Below are 18,338 nucleotides of genomic sequence, written 5' to 3' on the forward strand. Positions count from 1 at the left end.
CATGACATTTTGACAACATGGAGAGATTAATGCAAAAATGAATGTTATCGTTTATGTTATCGTTAATGTTATCGTTTATGTTATCGTTAATGTTATCGTTAATGTTATCAGTGTCGAACATAATTGACATGGAGCATTTATGTTATCGTTAATGTTATCGTTAATGTTATCGTTAATGTTATCAGTGTCGAACATAATTGACGTAGGATTCATGACTTCTTCGTAAATGAGTGTAAATATAGCACAAAAATATATTTTAGGTGAAGAGGTGAGATCTCACCCGTTTTTTCACCTCTTTTTTCACCTCATTCTCTCTTCGTTAATGTTGTCGTGACTTCATCATTAATGTTGTCGTGACTTCATCATTAATGTTGTCGTGACTTCATTCTTCCTCTTTGAAGTTATCGAAATATTCTGTTATTTTTTCCTTCAGTAATGTTAAGTCTTCTTTGAATGTAAGTATTGTGCAACCTTTGATGTCATAGTGTGTTTGAGGAAGAGTATTTTTGACAATTTCCTTTATTTGCTCATTCGGTGTCATTGAAATCGGTAAGTTTTCACGATAGAACCAGTTTCTGTCAGATTTATATATTTTAGCTAAGTCATAAAAGCTCTTGTTGTTTCTTCTGACTAAATGCAACATAACCATATCTTTATCTTCTTCTTTCTCCAATTCTTCAGTATATATCATATACCTATAACTCTTTTCCTTTCCTTTTGGTACTGAACGCGGTATTCTTTTCTGTATGCTTTTGTCTTTGGATTCAATGACTTCATCTTTTGCTTTATATAGTTCATCTAACATCATGAAAATATAACAAGCATAACGAGGTGAAGCCCACATTGCTACAGCGTTTACTAAAAGTCTATGAACATAATAACCTTTCAAACAAGGAGCCAAATTCTTGCGATTTTCATACGGAATCTCTTCATTCTGCAAAGCAATCATATGAGGAAATTCTTCTAAAAGTTCTTTTGTCTGTTGGTTTTCAAACCAATGATATGCTTGCTTTGTAGAACGAAGAGCATTCATTATACTTTGCATTTGGTACATATCGTCTTTGACTGAACGAATGAGACGTAACTGTTTGTTATACTGTATGTACTCGTATTCTTCATTTATGGCTTCATGAACGATAGCAGTTGTTGTGTTCTCTGATGTTGACATTACTGTCTTTACATACAAGATAAAAATTTTTGTTAGGAAAAAATTAGCGTTATTTTCTGACTTTCACAAAAGACAAAAATAAACGCTTTACATGTATTTTTCAGCAACTTCGTCAAATAATTTTATAGCTTTATCTATCTCATCTACTTCAAACGTTTCTTTACCTTTTATGGGAGCACCATACATTTTCTCAAACTTTTCGAGTAGTTCTGTTTCTGCGGCTCTCATATCATTAACGAACACAACCTTGACTCTATTGACTGTACTGTCATATCTTTGAGTTATATTATATGTTCTTCCTATCTTATATCTCTTTGTATTGAAGTCCTTCGGTTTCTGAACGATGTAAAGTAAGCCTTCACTGCAACGTTCTGAGTCGAATGAACCATAAGTTATGAAGTTATATCCAACAACAGGGTCAATCCACAGAAGAATTATTGGTATAAGACTTTTGTCAATGAGATATGCTGTAGTTCCATAGAATCTTACCGATATCATGAGCTCAGGATTTCTTGTCAAAATTTTCTGAGTAGAAGCAATTCTAACCCAGTCCTTTGTTTTCTTTCCAGAAGGTGTTATAATGTCTGACAAAGAATATTTGTTGTATTTCTTACAGTATCTTACGTTTAAATCACCAATTCTAACCACTTTGGTGTCATTGTCAATCTTTCTTACTGTTTCAAACTCAATGTTTGACATTACTGTCTTTACATACAAGATAAAAAAATAAATAAAAATAAAACTAACTTTATTTTTATCTTTTATGAAAATTCATGAAATTTGGTCATTTTTCAGCAAAAATAATGTTTAGGTGAAGAGGTGAGATCTCACCCGTTTTCTCACCTGTTTTCTCACCTGTTTTTTCACAAGCGTTTTACATGAATTGTACGATGTATATTTGAAATCCTAAACAATTTCGTAGCTTCTATTTCTTCTTTTAGTACATCGAATGTTTTAATCATGCCGAAAGTCTCTTTATATTTCTTCTTGACGTCAGACAGAAGGAAATCTTCTGCTGTTGGATAGTTTTTATTAAGAAATGTCAACATATCCATTTTATCTTCTGCTGGCTTTTCTGCTTCTTTCTTTAAGTCTGCATAGTCGTTTCGCATTCTTTCTATCTCTTTGACTGAGTAGTTATATTTTCTTATTGCTGCTTTACATTTTGAACATTGCGGCATCATTTTTGCGTTATACATTGAAATAAAACCAGCTAGAACAACTAAGGCGTCAATGGTTTTCTTTAACTCAAAAGCTGCTGGTTTTATCTGTTCATTCCATACTTTACCTCTTCTATCTTTATCTCTTATCTGCCATACACATTCTGCAATTAATGAAACAAAGTTGTCGTATGTCTTAAATTCTTCGGATTTGGAAAGGTCAGAAATATTTTTATAAACCATGTCGCAATCTTTGTCCATAACTTTATGGTTGCAATGATATCCTAGAAACTCATAGTTTACCTTTCGTATGAACTTCTTTATTTCTACTGAGTCAGTTGCTTTGACTTCAATTTCGTCAAATTCGGGAATGGTTAGTTTTTGTTGCTGAATTTCAGGTAGTTTAGGTAAATGGTCGATGAGGTCCTGCATGTCATAAAGATATTCTTCATTTTCTTCATCCTGTGCGGTACAGTCTAAATTACTTGTTAACAGTTCTTGCTTTATCTTCTGGATTTTTGTTTCGAAAGTATATGAAGAAGGAATGAAGTTTTTCATCTCTACCAACATTGACGTAGGATTCATGACTAGCGAGTTTGGTGCTGTAGTTGTGGCTTGAATTGCTGTTGTGCCGATTGTTGAAATCATATCTTTACATACAAAATAAAAAAAATAAATAAAAATAAAACTAACTTTATTTTTTCTATCTTAAGGAAATTCATGAAATTTCGTGAGGGTGAAAAAAGAGGTGAAAAAACGGGTGAGATCTCACCTCTTCACCTAAAATATATTTTTGGTGTAAATTTATGACAAAAATAAATGGTACCATTAATGATATCATGACTGTTCTCATTCATGTCTGATTTACATCTAATGAAAAAGTTTAGAAGAATTTTCTTATTCTTTCTGGCTTATTTTTGTCTTTCCAGTACTCCCGCTCTAATGGTCCCAGATGTGTTGTCTTTGACTCTCTCAAGTTCTTAGATGGTATAACATCTTCAACGCCTCCTTCATATCTTACTTTATAAGTGTCATCGTTTATGTTGTAGCCAAGTATTTCAATAACCACTCCTCGCTTTGCTTCGTCAATGGTTTCAGCAAGTTTGCCATTACTACTTTCAACTAATTTATGTCGAGGGTAAAACGCAATAGAGTCGTCAGCAGCTTTTATAAGATATCCATTACCTTGCGTAGAGTCTACGATATAATAGTTTCTACTTAACCTTAAACGTTTCTTTGTCAACGGCTTGTCGTCAAGAACTACACGAACTTTTGTACCAGGAATGAGGGTAAATTGTGTTGAATTTCTGATATTTTGTGTTTGGCTTCGTTTCTTTTGTATATACTTTTCTTCTTGTTGTTGTGTCATTGAATTTGGTGTATGTCCTGTTGTAGAATGTGTTGAGGAATTATATACTTCGAGAAAATGTTTCATTGTTTCTTCAGTAAAGTCTCGCTCTTGTTTAAATCTCTGAGCGTTCTTATGAAGCGGTTTATGATGCCGAGTATGTTATGGTTATGGTCTTCAGTAGTGTAGTGAGTTATGTTATGCTTAATGAGAAAATCTGTGATTTCATTGCTGAGGTATGCTGAATCTTGGTCTGATGTTAAAGTACTTGGGCTATGTTCTGCTACAAACTTTTGTAAAACTCTTAACACTTCACGAGTTCCTTTATTTTTCATTGGATATGCATATGCTTTACGAGTGTTAACATTAATGAAGATGAGGAATGGTTTATGTCCTCCTTTTCTGCTTTGAATGAGAGTGTCAAATTGGTATGCGTCAGGAGTGTTGGAGTAAATTGGTAAAAAGTAGTCGTAAGGGTTTATTTTTGTTTGATGTACAACATTTTTGTCAAAGAACCTTTTCACTTCAGCTCTGTTAGTAAATCCCCAACTCTTTGCAGCTTCATTGAACTTCTTAAATGACCTCCATGGATGTTGTTCGAATACTTCTTTCAAGCTCATTTATGTAAAGTTAAAGATTTTATTCAAGGCTCAAGCGCGTTCAATGAACTCTATACCATGCGAATACAGTCATAAATGGTGGCATATAATCTTCACCCGAGCCTGTTGGATTTGTTGTGAAAGTGTGTGAATGATTTCCTGTGGTTCCACAGAAAATACCTGCGCTTGAATCTACTGGGTCACTTGAAATATCATATCTATGCATTCCCTGTCTATCCGAACCTGCTGCAAGATTTGTATAACCTCTTTTTGTTATTGAATGTGAATGACTACCTGTTGTGTTTGTAGTTCCTGTATGAGTGTGCGGTGGAAGGTTTGCTTCTTTAATTTTCTTCGAACCTCCTGTTTGCTTTGAAGAGTTAGCACATATAAGAATTTGTCTACAATCTGCCCACACCAAAACCCAAACTGTTTCTGGATTTGTTGAGTTCATTGACGTATAAATAGACCTATAGGATATAATGTTTGAAGTATTTCAGTCTTTAATGTTTGAAGCTCTGTTTTGTCTGCTTTCTTATCATATAAATCTTGAGCAGTGAATTTAACATTATTTTCACCCATGACATAAACATTTTTACAGCTAATTTTTTTTCTTCGTTGTTATGTTTTCATTCGATGTTAAACCTTGTGGAAAGTTAGGAGGTTTATAATATAATGCATCCCCATCAGTTCCGTCAACCGTTCCTTCAATACTTTCTATAGCAACAGTTGAGAAGAAGTTATGTGTATGTTCTTTATCTGCTTTACTGTCTAACATTGCTGGTAGTTCATGTGTTTCAAAGTTTCTGACATGACCTTCGATATTAGTGCATTTGTTATTTAAGGAGTTTAGTGTATCTTTTACGCTTGTACTTGGATTCTCTAAAGGTGCACTTGAACCAAGGGTATAGTTCAATATTATGTCGTCTGCTCTAACAGTAGTGAAGGATTCATGTGTATGGTTCTTGTCAGCTTTACTATTTAATGTAGCTTGAAGTTCATTTATATCGGAGATGTTGTGTTTATGAGATTTCAAAACTTTGTTCATTGCTTCAAGTTCAACTTTGTCAGCTTTACTTTTAATAGCATCTTCAAACGTTATTTTTGACTTAACTCTCAAAGTAAATCTTGGTTCAACTAATACACCGTTAACATTGAAAGTAGAGGCATAAATTTCATCGTTATAACTAAATGCTTCTTGTGCTTTACCTGTGTCATACTGTACAGTACAGCTTATGTCATAACCTTTAGCACGAATGTATTTATATCTTCTTTCATTAACATCTTCAGTGCTTATTTGTTCATCCTGTGTTAAATATCCATGGTAGTCCGTTATAATCTGTTCGTCTGAAGTTATATAATGAACGTGGTTCTTGACTTTATCACTCAGAGCTAAAAGCTCATTTTTGTCTGCTTTTTCGGCTAATTTCTCATTAACATCATTCACTTCTAATTCAACTCTTCCGCCAGAACTCTTATTATCATTAATCTTTTTCATTAATTCGGTAATTACGTCATAAAGACTATATTCTGTTTTCGGTTTTGTAAATAATGAGTCAAAATTTCTTTTCATCATTACATCGCTGACATTAATGATATCACCAATTCCTTTTTCATTTATTCTCTTCATTAATTCTGCAATAATGACGAATATATAATCTGTTAATTTATTCTCTTCATCGAGGGTTATAGAATGTTTTGAAATTGAATCATTAACTCCTCTAAATAAATCAATAACTTCAGGATACACGTTTTTAATGTCTCGAATAACCCGACCAGTATCCTGTTGTTCATGTTCTTCGTTCCCGTCGTTACGTGGTTTTATATCTCTAACCATCATCAACGCAGCCATAACCGGAGGGTTTGTTGCTATCTGTTCGAAAATCCGTCCGTTATGTACGGTATATCTAAATAATTTCTTTGTGTTTGTTAAAACATTTGAAACAAGTCTTTTAAAACCATCTACAAAATTTCCTGTTTCACCTAATGTTCTTGCAGCATTTACAAGCTCACCCATTCCCGCTTTTGACCCCAAAAACGTCCATATTGCATTTATTTCACTCTGTATAGTTGTCCATTCAGCGAAACTAACACCCGCATTCGCTAAGCTGAAAATGAAATTCAGTGGATCGAACTTAATTCCACCTTCTTTTTCAATTTCAACGAACTCACTAACATGAGATTTTAAGTATTCTTTCGTTAAAATTGTTTTCCCCGATGTTATGTCATTAACGAAACTATCACCGTCAAAAGTTAACGAATTCAATTTCGTCGTTGATGCTTTTATTTCATACACCGCTTTATCGATAGTTTTTGGCTCACCTTCTTTAGAAGCATATGAAACATTAATGAATGAATTATATGTATTCGTGAATGAGTTAAAATCAATGATTTTCATTAATGACGCCTTTAATGATTCATTTACTGTTGAATCCCTTAAAGCAATTAATGAACTGTCATTTATGAAAGGTACACTGCAAACCGTCGAGTTTGGATCAAATGCTGTAGTTGGTGCAGGAATATTAATGATATAAGTCATTAAATCATTAAGTGACGTAAATAATGTTGTCGTTTTTGATTTAATTTCTTTAGCATCTGTTATATACGGTAATTTTATTTCTGTAGTTTCTGAATTAAAGATATTCGCTAAAATGTTTTGTAAACTGTTTTGAACAGCTGTGTAAACCGTTGAATCCGGAACTCTTACGATTTCACCGTCCTTAATAAAAGGCATTGCACATGGTGTAGTGCTTGGGTCAAATCTTTTTGGGTTATGATTCAACATATATTCTAATGCTTCATAAACAGACCTATATACGGTTGTATTATCTTTTTCAATAATTTCACCGTCCTTTATAAACGGCATAGTACATGGAGTTAAAATAGGGTCAAACTTTTCATAGTCCTTCCATGTTATGTATTTCTCAGTATTTCCATCAGTGATAACAATATATTTGTCAGTAAGTGTGAGAGAGTATTGACCAAAATATAAACGTTTAGCTCTGTCAGCTTCATACGCATATGCAGCTATACTCATATTTTAATGAGAATAAAATGTTGTTCTATTTGCAAAGTACAGACCCAAACGAATACGGGACAGTAAAGCTACAAACAAACTTAGGTCTACAGAATGAGGCGCTTGCATTCAGAATGGTTGACTTCAATACTATCGCTTCATTCGTTTATAACAGATGAAACAGATTTCATGGAGATTGAAATAGATGGAAAGAAGCACGAAATAAGATTTCACAATAATGTAGAATATAAGATGGAAACATTAGCTGGAGTGTTAAATGCTCTCATAAATACTACAATAAACAAGGATAACGAAGAAAACTTAATGAATGTTAAACTTATTGCAGGAGTTTTGAAGTTCAGTTATGCGAAGGAGTTTAAGATACCAAGAATGAGTCATAGAGTACAACTTCTTTTGGGTGCATACCATATGACATTTCCTTTGAAAAGTGTTGACAAAACGATTGAGATGAAATCTGTTCCATACGTATGTTATGGTAATTGTTTATACATTGAGTCTAAAATAGCTAATGTCACAGGCATTTCAGGAGTTAATAGTAAAGGTTCAGTAGAATATAAATCCTTCTGTTATGAGTAATTCAATGTTCATTCCAAACGTTCCTGTCATAGCAACTCATTTAGGTAAATGGGTTCGCATTAGTCCTCATAATTTGAAAGACATGCAATTCAGACTTGTTGACTTTCAAGGAGAGCCTGTAGAACTGAAGGCACCAGTGCGAATGACTGTTGAAGTTGACTTTTAGAAAATATTAAATGCAACAGCTTACAAGAGAACTCAGAGCTAAAATATAAAGTATGAATGTTATGTATTAGGTCATGAACTTTGGTTGTTGCTGTTTGATGAAACAAATGAGTTAGTTATGTCAGTCAAGAGAACAGAAAAATATTGTGTTAGTGAAAACTGCACCAAGTCAATAAGATTAGGTTTGCATTATGAAGATGAGTTCGATACTGTTGAAGAAGTTTTGGATAGATATTACAAATTGCTTTAATTTACTAAAACATATTTCAAGCAAAGTTTATATTCTGTTGAAAGTTTTGTATACTGTTCGAATATTTATACTTAAACTCAATCCTGTAGTTCCTGGTGTTTCAATGATGCGGATGTTACCTATTTTCATGATAGTGGTGGTTTGACCACAGCTTCGATTTCAGGGTCGAGATAGTCAATGACACATTGTTTCCCTGTTATTCGTGGATATAACATTTTCAAGGTCCTCCTTTGTTAGAATTATTTGGTTCTTGCTTATAAGATTTGTCCAAAAGCTTCTTATCGTCTTTGAGTAAAATTGTTTGGTATAACTGAAGAAGGTAATGTCTACGTTATCTGAAGGATTTGTTTGAACATTTGTAAGGTTGTCGTGGCTTCTCTTGAAAGAATTTGGTCCAGTGGTGATACTCTAACTTAACATCTGATGTAGCGTTAGCGTTTGAAGCTGAGTTTTAAAATTCACGGATTTCAGTTCTGGTTCTTTTTTCTTTCAAACACTCTGAACTATAGTTCTTTATGACAATATTGTTTGTCGTTCGTGAGTCAACATTTGATGTTGGTTCAATTGGAACATTAACGGCACCAGCTAAGATGGATTTGCTTCTCTTTCATATAGAATAAAACTTTTATATGTATGAAATGAACAATATACTCGACAAGGTTTGAATGTAAAGCTAACGAATGAAATATTGTTGAATTCACTGAGACAGGGCTGCTGTGTATAAGATGTAGAACTACTGAACAAAAGAGCTAAGGGAAAGAAGCAGGAACATGAACAAAGGGTGGAAGCCTATAAAATTTATGTCAATGATGGCTCAGGAGGTTCAAACATAAAAGTATGCAGAAAGTTATAGAGTTTATGCTCTCAAGGTGAAAAGCTTCATTTAAGAACAGCTATTCTAACGCATATCCTCAAAAGCTAACGGATGGGGAAGTGGATGATATGAATGACAGCAAAATATTAACAGAAATGGCGACAGAGATGCATGGAATTTGTTTACCATCAGTCAATTGAAGGTTAAACTTTAAACAATGTTGGTCGTTCCCATGGAATATTTTTGACTTTAATGGTATTAGTCATGATATGAATCTCAAGGTATGAACGAGGAGAGATGAGAGACTTATATGCTTCCCAAATTTTTCAAAAGGTAAATGTTATACCTGACTGTTTCCAATGAGTTCAATATCAATACGTGAGAAACCTTGAAAGATAACGAAGTCAGTTATGAGACGTTTTATGTTTAAAGCTAAAAACCTCCATGTTTGCATAAGTATTGCTACAGTTAAGTGGTAATGTCTGACTTTAGTAATGATGTTAGCTAATGGTGAGTCTGGTTTTGACACTAAACCTTTTCCGGCGAAGTCGTCACAAACGAAAGTGTTTGAAGGATATTTTTTGAAGGGGTATTTTGAAAGTTTTGACAGAATGTAGTTTGTAAGTCGTTTCATATCGTAAACTCCTGAGTATTGACGTAAGTGGTGTTTGTCAATAATTCTTTCCATCCTCAGAAGTCTTTTGCATTCCTGACTGTATAAATTCAACGATGGCATAATATTTCCTCTTACGTCGAATGTAACGTTGAAGAAATTCAATGAGTTCACTGTCTGGAACTTTAACGACAGAGGCTTGAACTTTTGACATAAATGTTTTCGCTGTTGAGTCCATAGAGTCTGAAGTTGCTGATATAATGATTTGGTCATAATATGAGTCATTTCCTAAACGTTCTGTTATGAGTATATGACGAATGAGGTTAAATGTCTTACCTGAACCCATCTTTCCACAATAGAAATAACACCATTTGAACAGAACTCATAATCTTACTGAAAGGAAGAATAAGAGAAGAGTTAAGTTTGTCTGTAGTTTCATTCATGTCTTCATCTACGTCATGTATTAAATGCTTCATTTTATCTCCATTAAAAATGCAAGTCAGAAATATTCAGAACATAGCACCGAGTCTAACTGACAAGAGTATAAAGATATACTATGAACACGTTATGATGAAACCTACCAAAATTCAAGAAAGTCAGTATACTTATGAATATCCAAGACACTGGGTAGAGTATGTAGGAGGTGAGAAAGCTATTGAAATCAGACAGGTTCGAAGTATTCCAGCAGGAAGAACAATATTATTGAAGAACTTTAATGTTTTGAGATATAATGATGAAACAAAGAAGCAAGATAGTTTCCCTGTTGCTGTGTATGTGAACTTAGATACAGGAGATGACATGAAAGTTTTTAATACAAAGCTTCAAACGGTAGTGAGAGAACAACTGACTGCGGAAGGACATCCATTACCTTCAGAAGTTACCATAGCATATAATTTTGAAACAAACTCAATAGATTTTAAAGTCATCTCTGCAAAGAAGTCAGGTTTTACATTTAATGAAGCAGATGTATATTCGAATGAAAACTTCAAAGCTATTGCATGGTTAGATAATGACGATTGCTTTAAGAAAATATTTAAATACAGTGACTCAACGATGTCAATAGATGACCTTCGTGGAATGTTACCATCGACGTTTACAGTAGAAGGTCAGAGGATTGCTTACAAGATTGTCAATTGGTGGTATTTGGTCTCGTGAGAACATTGTTATAAAATCCAGTATAAGTGAATTTGCTGAAGAATCTATATTATGTCTTTCAAACTACATGTATTCGCCGCCGAAGCATTATAGTATAAACAAACTTTGTCAGTAAGTTTAACATAAGACTTGTCGAACCTTCTTCAATGAAAGATGTTGTGCTACCTAAAGATGGAAAGGATGGACTCATTATTGAGATGATTTTAATTGCATATTAAATGAGCTTGTTCTTGAAAGTCATTCATGATGAAATAACTGTTGTAGAAGATGTTAGCAATTGTTCAGACATTTTGAAGCGTATAGATGATATAAGAAATAAGTTAGATAGACCGCAAAGCGGTGAGAACGCTTATGTTTCATTGACTTTCTCCAGTAACGAGAACTTTTATGAGATAATATTGAAGAGAGATGATTTTAATATGATGTAAATGGTAGCTTGGACAGCTTTAGGCGCAATGGAACAAAGCATTAGCATTTGGAGCAAAAGCACTTGGAGCTTATGACGCAGTAAATAAAATGAGTGGAGAAGGGTTTCGAAGACATTAGATGCAAATAAAGGAAGATTGGAGGCTGGGTTGCAAAGAAGTTAAGATTAAATAAAATAGGGCTCATAAATAAAGCATCCAATTTGGTTGCGACTGAGTCAGAAAATGCTTTAGGAAAGGACGATGAGTTTGCAAAACACGCAAAAGACTTTAATGACCAGATGAAAGGTGAAACAATGCATTTAAATAGAGTCGATGGAACTAAAGAAAATGTTTCTTCTCCACTAGTAGTTCTTCCGTATGGTCCCTATGGAATGTATGGAAACCCTTACGAAAGACCATTTGACCCATGACTGGTGGAAGTAACTGGTATCATTACGGACGAAGAAGAAAGACAGTCAAGTTGGAGACAGACGTGAAGAAAGCAACTAAAAAGAAACCAAGGAAGAGAGTTATAAAGCAATGAATTCAACAGGGTGAAAAACAGGTGAAAAAAGAGGTGAGATCTCACCACTTCACCTAAATTTATTTTTGTGCTATGTTTTCATACGTGTGAGGGTGGTGATATCATTAATTTTTATATAAATGTGGGAACAAAAATAAAGCATATCTACTCAACAGGGATGAGACCCTTACTGACTATGTATTCGTTTAATGCTTGATGAAAACAATGGTACATATTATCGTATGGGTATACACGGCGTCTGTTTCCATCGTCGTCGTATATGTAGAGCTCAAATCCAGTCCAACCTTCTTTTGTACAATATGTAGCTTTATTTAAGTATGCATTTATGTAGATAAGGCAATTTTCTTCATCGCTCCAGAAATAATTTTTGTTCTTTGTTGAAAGAGTTTTCGTTCCTCTGCGACCATAAGGAATGTATGCAATAAATTTAGCATCATATGGGATTGTAATATATTCAGGGTTTCTTTCATCGCCAATGGGTCTGTCTTTGTTAAAATGCATGTTTCTCAGTTTTACTTGAGTTTTGAATAGTTCACGGAAACGTTCTGGGAAAGAGTCATAGTAAATGTAGTCGGACATGTCTTTGTAATGAAATAAAAAATTAAAAAAAAATAAAAATAAGGTTATTTTTATTTAGTGAGGACGGTAGTGAAGTCGTTAGTGAAGTCGTTAGTGAAGTCGTTAGTGAAGTCGTTTATGTGTCAGACGGTTTTGTAAATATTTAAGGTTAAGTTGGTGTTATGGTTGTGTTGTAAAATATACGTTACCGGTTTCGTAAAGTGTCAAAACCGCTAAGTGGTGTACGGAGGCGCGCAGTGCCACACTACGCAACTTAGGGATACTAACTTAAATTTCTATAATAACATCATCAATTCTGAGATTTTTTCGATCAGGAAAATAGTCATGTTTGAGTGTTCTAAAATGAGCTTCGGCAATATTGTTAGTTGCGTCGCCTTCACGCCTGTCACGAGCAATCCATCTTGATATGTTGTAACGCCATTGTCTGTTAAAGTATTGAGATGCTGTTGGATCTGTGTCGAGCAACTCCAGAACTTGATCATAGGCAGCATTTGCTTCTTCCTCATGTTCTGCATCTAATTTGAAGACTAAATCCTTCATCAAATTATAGAATTGTTCAAATTTTTCTTGAGAAGAAAACTTATTTGATTTGCGAAGAAATTGCACGAAGAACATGTACTCCGCACTAAAGTATTTGAGCTTGTGGAATGCTTTCTTCTATTGCTTGAGCTATCTGTGGAGCACAGCCCATGCTAATGTATTCTGGCTCAATTGTTACCCATCTGAGATAGGCCCACACGCAAACTTGAATGTTTTGATAGTGTCTGGTTGACAAAAGAAATATAAAAAAGGGAAAATGTGAAAATCTTTGATTTTGCCAGTAAATGCATACAATGGAATGTTTGATCGCAACAATTTATAGGTGCTGTCTATATGAAATGTCTTGATACTATGCGCATAAGCTTTGCCTTCAAAAGGCGCGTAATAGAAACACATATTATTGTCTGAGACTTCAAATGCAATGAGATCATCTGGAGATTCTTCTTGTACTGTCTGAACAAAGATTTGCAATGACACAACATCGTCAGGAGAATATCTAGTTTGAAGAGCATGTATTCTCTCTGCAAATCGTTTGATTGCACGTGGTTTTTGAGCGTACATCTCTGGAATGGACGGACCCGTAAGAGGAATTTCAAGATCTTTGAATGCATTTAGCTGTGCTATCGCTCTTTGATTGTCATCTGTTTGGAAGTAATGTTCTAAATATTTGCGATAAACGACAGACGAATATTGACTTTTGTCATTTGGGGCGGAATGATCATGTTCTTCAACTATTTTGATTAGTTTGTATTTATTTTGATCCAAGATTGCAACATTAAAATGTGCAGGACATTTTGGATATTTGCAGTGGAATGAAATCTGAGATCTTTCTTTCCTGACACGTTCACCATATCCATACTGTGCTTGTATTTCTTGTTTAACTCCAAATTTACAAAGATCCATAACAGTAAAGATAGTTTCTTCTTCTAATTCCATTTGAAATTGAAATGAAAATTAAAAATTCAGAAATTTGAATAGATTTGTCTGTAATTAAATGAGAATAGCAGTTTGTTCGTCATTGTTTGAGGCAAGAGTATTATAGGAATATTATATGATGGATTTGAGTTGCATATAAAGAGTGCAAAAGGATAAAGAGAGAAATTTTGTTAGATTAAATTATTAAATTTTAATTCTTTATTTTTAGGATTGTTAGCTTGTAAGATTGCTTTCTCACAAGAGAAAACAAGTATAAGGTTTAAGCTGTATGTATTAAAGTTATAAATATTTGATTTTAAAAAAAATCAAATTTTAAACTTTAAAGGTATTAATTATGATTATCTTTCTTTAGCTTTACATGCTGTATGCTACTTTTGGAAACTGCTCTATTGTATTAGAATGTTTTTAAATTTTGACCTAAAAATGCGTAATATTAAAAATTAAGGTATTAATTATGATTATCTTTCTTTAGCTTTACATGCTGTATGCTACTTTTGGAAACTGCTCTATTGTATTAGAATGTTTTTAAATTTTGCACCTAAAAATGCGTAATATTAAAAATTAAGGTATTAATTATGATTATCTTTCTTTAGCTTTACATGCTGTATGCTACTTTTGTCTTTGAGACATTCCATGATTTAAGTTAAGAAGCTTTAAAAAAAATGCAAAAAAAAAATTGAATACTTTACTGGCTGGGCAAATAAAAAAAATGTCGCCGCCCCATCTCTATAAACACATTAATAAATTTATTGGATTTTTATGTTTTTATAGTTTACACTTTTTCTTTTGAATTCAACGTAAATTGTAAATAAAAATCAATGTTTCATCTTTTCGTCTTATTTGTTAGCTCTCGAAATATCACAATTTCGAAGCGGGGTCAAACATCAAAATATACTATCTATTATCCTAAAACAGAACGCGGCCAACAACCATGGTGGCGTACAGCAGCACGCGAGATGCAAGCAGGAATCAAAAACATCACCGGTGAAGTTATTCCAATGATCACGGACGACAACAAACTCGAAGGCAAAGGCATTTTTATTGGTCCTACTAAGTATTCTAAAGAAATGACAACTTTACGTTTTACAGATTTAGGTCTTGATGCATATGAGATCCGATTTGTTGGTGACGAACATCTTATTATCAACGGTGGTTCACGTGGTACTATTTATGGTGTCTATGAACTTTTAGAACAATATGCTAAATTTCGTTTTTACACTACATGGATGGAAATCTATCCATCTGCTGAAGAATTCAATGTTGATTCTGAAATAAACATCAGTGATGTTGCCGCTTTCCAACTTCGTCAAATGTGGAGTACAGATACAACACTCAACTTTTACCACGGCATCCGTAAACGATCTAATGCTGGAGATCAAGGTTTAGGAGATGATTATGGTGGATTCAGATGGTCTACATTTGGAGTTCACACTTTTTGGGCTCAAATGCCAATAAAAGAATATCCACCTGAAAAATATCCTAACATGTGGGCTGTGTTACCAAATGGAGAACGATCTAGAAGTGCTCCTTGTCTCTCAAATCAAGAAGCGTTTGATGTGATTCTTGCCAATATCCTTAAAGAAGTTGCTAAAGATAATACATCATCATTTATCGAAGTTGGACATAACGATGATTTTGATCATTGTCATTGCGATGACTGTAATGCTAAGAAAGCCAAGTACGGTGATAGATTCTCAGGGGTTATGCTGGATTTCGTGAATCGTTTGGCGGATCAAATAAAACCAAAATATCCAAATCACATTATCAAAATGCTTGCATATTATATGACAGAGGATCCTCCATTTAATATTGTCGGAAGAGATAATGTTGGTATTAAATTATGCCCACTCGGAAATGATATTGGTCGTCCAGTTAATGAATCCAAAGATCCATATACAATGAAATTCACAGAAAAACTAGTAAATTGGTCGAAAGTTGTCAAACATATTCAAATTTATGAATATTACACGAATTTCAATTATCCAATGCATATAACTCCTAACCACCTCATGATTGGAAAGAACTTACAGTATTACGCTCAATTCCATGTCGATGGTTTCATTGGCGAAGATACAATGGGCTGGCTGAAAAACCCCACGAGAATTATCCAACACACTCATATGACATATCTCAGGCAGTATATTGAGTCTAAAATGTTGTTTTATCCTGAAAGGTCTCTTCGATATTACGAAGATGATTTCCTTTATGGATTCTACGGTGCAGCAGCCGCAGCTTATGTTAGAAGATACTTAGACGCATCTACAGAACTTGTTTATTTCAGGCCTGATGCAATGGTTAACTGTCTTGGAGGTCCAATATCGAGACCACAGAGCGATAATTTCAATTACTATGCGAGATATCTATGGAGTGAAGCCGTAAAAGCTGCAATGACAACTGGAACAGAAAAACAAATATTTAATACATTAATGGGAGAAATACCAGCAATGAACACAGTTTATACCATGGAGAAAGGAAAATCATGGCCATTAATTGTTGACTCCAAAGGAAGAGTCAGATGCAAAGGTGCACAATTTGAAGAAATTGCAACAAAAATTTTGGATAGGTGCCACAATATATCATATGTTGATCCTTACACAAAAGGAACATGTGCAATCATCAGATTCCTTGATACAGAAGGCCCAGCTGTTTATGCAGATTATAAGTTGTACAGTGAAGGTGTTCCAGCAATCATTCTTAAATCAGGTAAACTAAAAGCAATTTCAGGTGAAGAACCAGCATATGGAAAAGTTTTCTCTTTTACCAAGAATGGAGAAGAATACATTGATAATGTCGAATGTTTAGATTTCTGTATGTTCCGTACATTCAAGATCACCGGTCACATCAACTACAACATGAAACTTATTAAAAACACAGACACATATGCCCATTTCAAATATGATCCATCAGACTATACACTTGAGAAAACATATACATTAAATGATGACAAATTAACAATCAATGTTAAGTATCGATACAAAGGATGTAATACATGTGGTGATTTCAAAGGACGTCCAACATTGTCAGTTCCTCTTGACTTAGGTGACAGCAAAGATGTTTTCTACAAGTTAGGTGATGGTCCATGGGTTCGTCCAAAATTTGATGTTGTTGCTACATTTGTTAATCACTTTGGTCATAATCTTAATGGCGAAAAATCATTCTCCATCTGCAATGGTCGAACTCGGAAAGGTATGCGATTTGAATTCACACAATCTAATGTCAACTACTTCTCATGCTGCTTAAACAAATCATCCAAATTCATCAAAGTATACACAGGTCAATCATATCTTCACATGAGAGTCGGTGAAACATATGAAACATCTATTTCGTTGTCTCCTCTTGAAAATGTTCTTGATTTACCACAGATTGATATGCCAAACTTAGACACAGGAGACAAAACAATCCATTATTATCCAATGTATTATATCAATGACATTGCATTCCCTAATGGTGGAGTCAATCAACATATTCCAGTTGTTGATGATCTTTCATTTGTTGGTATTTCGTCATATGTCAAAACAGGATTACCAGACAAAGGAAGTATGCTTTCAATGTGTGTAGGAAGAAACATTCCTTGGGTCTACGGAATGCATGGTGGATGCTTCACATTGCGAATGAGAGTCCGATGTTCAGAACGATCTGGAGATGGATATCCTTGGTGGATTGGATATACAAAGCCTAATGTTAGCGATTGGTACACAGGAAGTTCTAAATCACAAATTCCTGCCGAAGATAATTACTTTTTCATTGATTACAAACAAGAACAAGACGCTCATCCTCTTACAGGAATGTGGTTACAAGCTACTGCTATTTGTGGAAGTATGTATGTTGAAGGATTCTATCTAGATCAAGACACAAGTTGGCCAATAACATTCAATTATCCATACATAAACTACACCCATAATGACAATCTTAAACCAATGAAAGAACCAGTGATGAAAGAATATACAACCGATCAGAGGACAAAAATCACACCAATTCCATACGAACCAAATAATTCCCACAAAGTCGGTTTGATTATTGGCTTATGCATCTTAGCAATTACCATCATTTCAGGTATTGTTGTTGGTGTTTACTTCATCCACAAGAAACGATCCGAAAACAAATCTGACACCGAAAACGACCGAACTCCAACCATGAAATCAATCATTGTTTAAGAAATTTCACCTTAATTTCATTTTATAATTATTTATCTGGTATCTCCCACTTGTTACACACTCAGTATTTCATTCTAAAAAGCGGATTCTTGTATTGTTATTTTTTTGATTTTTAAATTCTGAATTTTTGTAAAGTATTGAATTTATTTTATTGTTCGTAAATGTCAATTCATCATTTTTTAGTTGAAATTTTCATTATGATTAACAGGCTAATAGCATCATATCTGATGTATCAACTCCGATTTAAAATATGATTAACTTTGGATCTGACATCATTACAATTTTAAAATACT

At 33.9% G+C, this 18,338-nt stretch overlaps 5 protein-coding genes and 3 pseudogenes across 8 annotated transcripts, besides 2 other annotated features; 2 read left to right on the forward strand and 6 right to left on the reverse strand.

The window, feature by feature from the left end:
• Positions 1 to 12,683: part of a mobile genetic element that runs on past the window's edge.
• TVAGG3_1022020 (uncharacterized protein) lies at positions 383 to 805 on the reverse strand (the record flags this gene model as incomplete). The annotated part of the gene is made up of 1 exon (XM_051254854.1): positions 383 to 805. The coding sequence occupies one exon, from the start codon at positions 803 to 805 to the stop codon at positions 383 to 385; it is 423 nt and encodes a 140-aa protein (XP_051080428.1).
• On the reverse strand, positions 2,340 to 2,976 carry TVAGG3_1022030 (organellar and viral DNA polymerase type B; the record flags this gene model as incomplete). The annotated part of the gene is made up of 1 exon (XM_051254855.1): positions 2,340 to 2,976. A coding segment is annotated over one exon (637 nt), but the record flags the coding sequence as incomplete, so codon positions are not given.
• Positions 3,212 to 4,296, reverse strand: TVAGG3_1022040 (annotated as a pseudogene). Its single transcript has one exon. A coding segment is annotated over exon 1 (1,085 nt).
• On the reverse strand, positions 4,337 to 7,312 carry TVAGG3_1022050 (annotated as a pseudogene). Its single transcript has one exon. A coding segment is annotated over exon 1 (2,976 nt).
• Positions 10,223 to 10,810, forward strand: TVAGG3_1022060 (uncharacterized protein; the record flags this gene model as incomplete). The annotated part of the gene is made up of 1 exon (XM_051254856.1): positions 10,223 to 10,810. A coding segment is annotated over one exon (588 nt), but the record flags the coding sequence as incomplete, so codon positions are not given.
• Positions 11,981 to 12,415, reverse strand: TVAGG3_1022070 (uncharacterized protein; the record flags this gene model as incomplete). The annotated part of the gene is made up of 1 exon (XM_001315138.1): positions 11,981 to 12,415. One exon carries the CDS (start codon positions 12,413 to 12,415, stop codon positions 11,981 to 11,983), a length of 435 nt encoding a protein of 144 aa, XP_001315173.1.
• Positions 12,684 to 14,613: a mobile genetic element.
• Positions 13,041 to 13,891, reverse strand: TVAGG3_1022090 (annotated as a pseudogene). The gene has a single exon. A coding segment is annotated over exon 1 (851 nt).
• A 96-nt stretch (positions 14,614 to 14,709) lies between the features above and the next one.
• Positions 14,710 to 18,045, forward strand: TVAGG3_1022100 (coagulation factor 5/8 C-terminal domain-containing protein family; the record flags this gene model as incomplete). Its single annotated transcript, XM_001315135.2, has 1 exon — positions 14,710 to 18,045. The coding sequence occupies one exon, from the start codon at positions 14,710 to 14,712 to the stop codon at positions 18,043 to 18,045; it is 3,336 nt and encodes a 1,111-aa protein (XP_001315170.1).
• Between the last annotated feature and the right edge of the window lie 293 nt (positions 18,046 to 18,338).

This window comes from Trichomonas vaginalis, chromosome I, assembly GCF_026262505.1.
Source record: "Trichomonas vaginalis G3 chromosome I, whole genome shotgun sequence".
NCBI classification, from domain to species: domain Eukaryota; phylum Parabasalia; order Trichomonadida; family Trichomonadidae; genus Trichomonas; species Trichomonas vaginalis.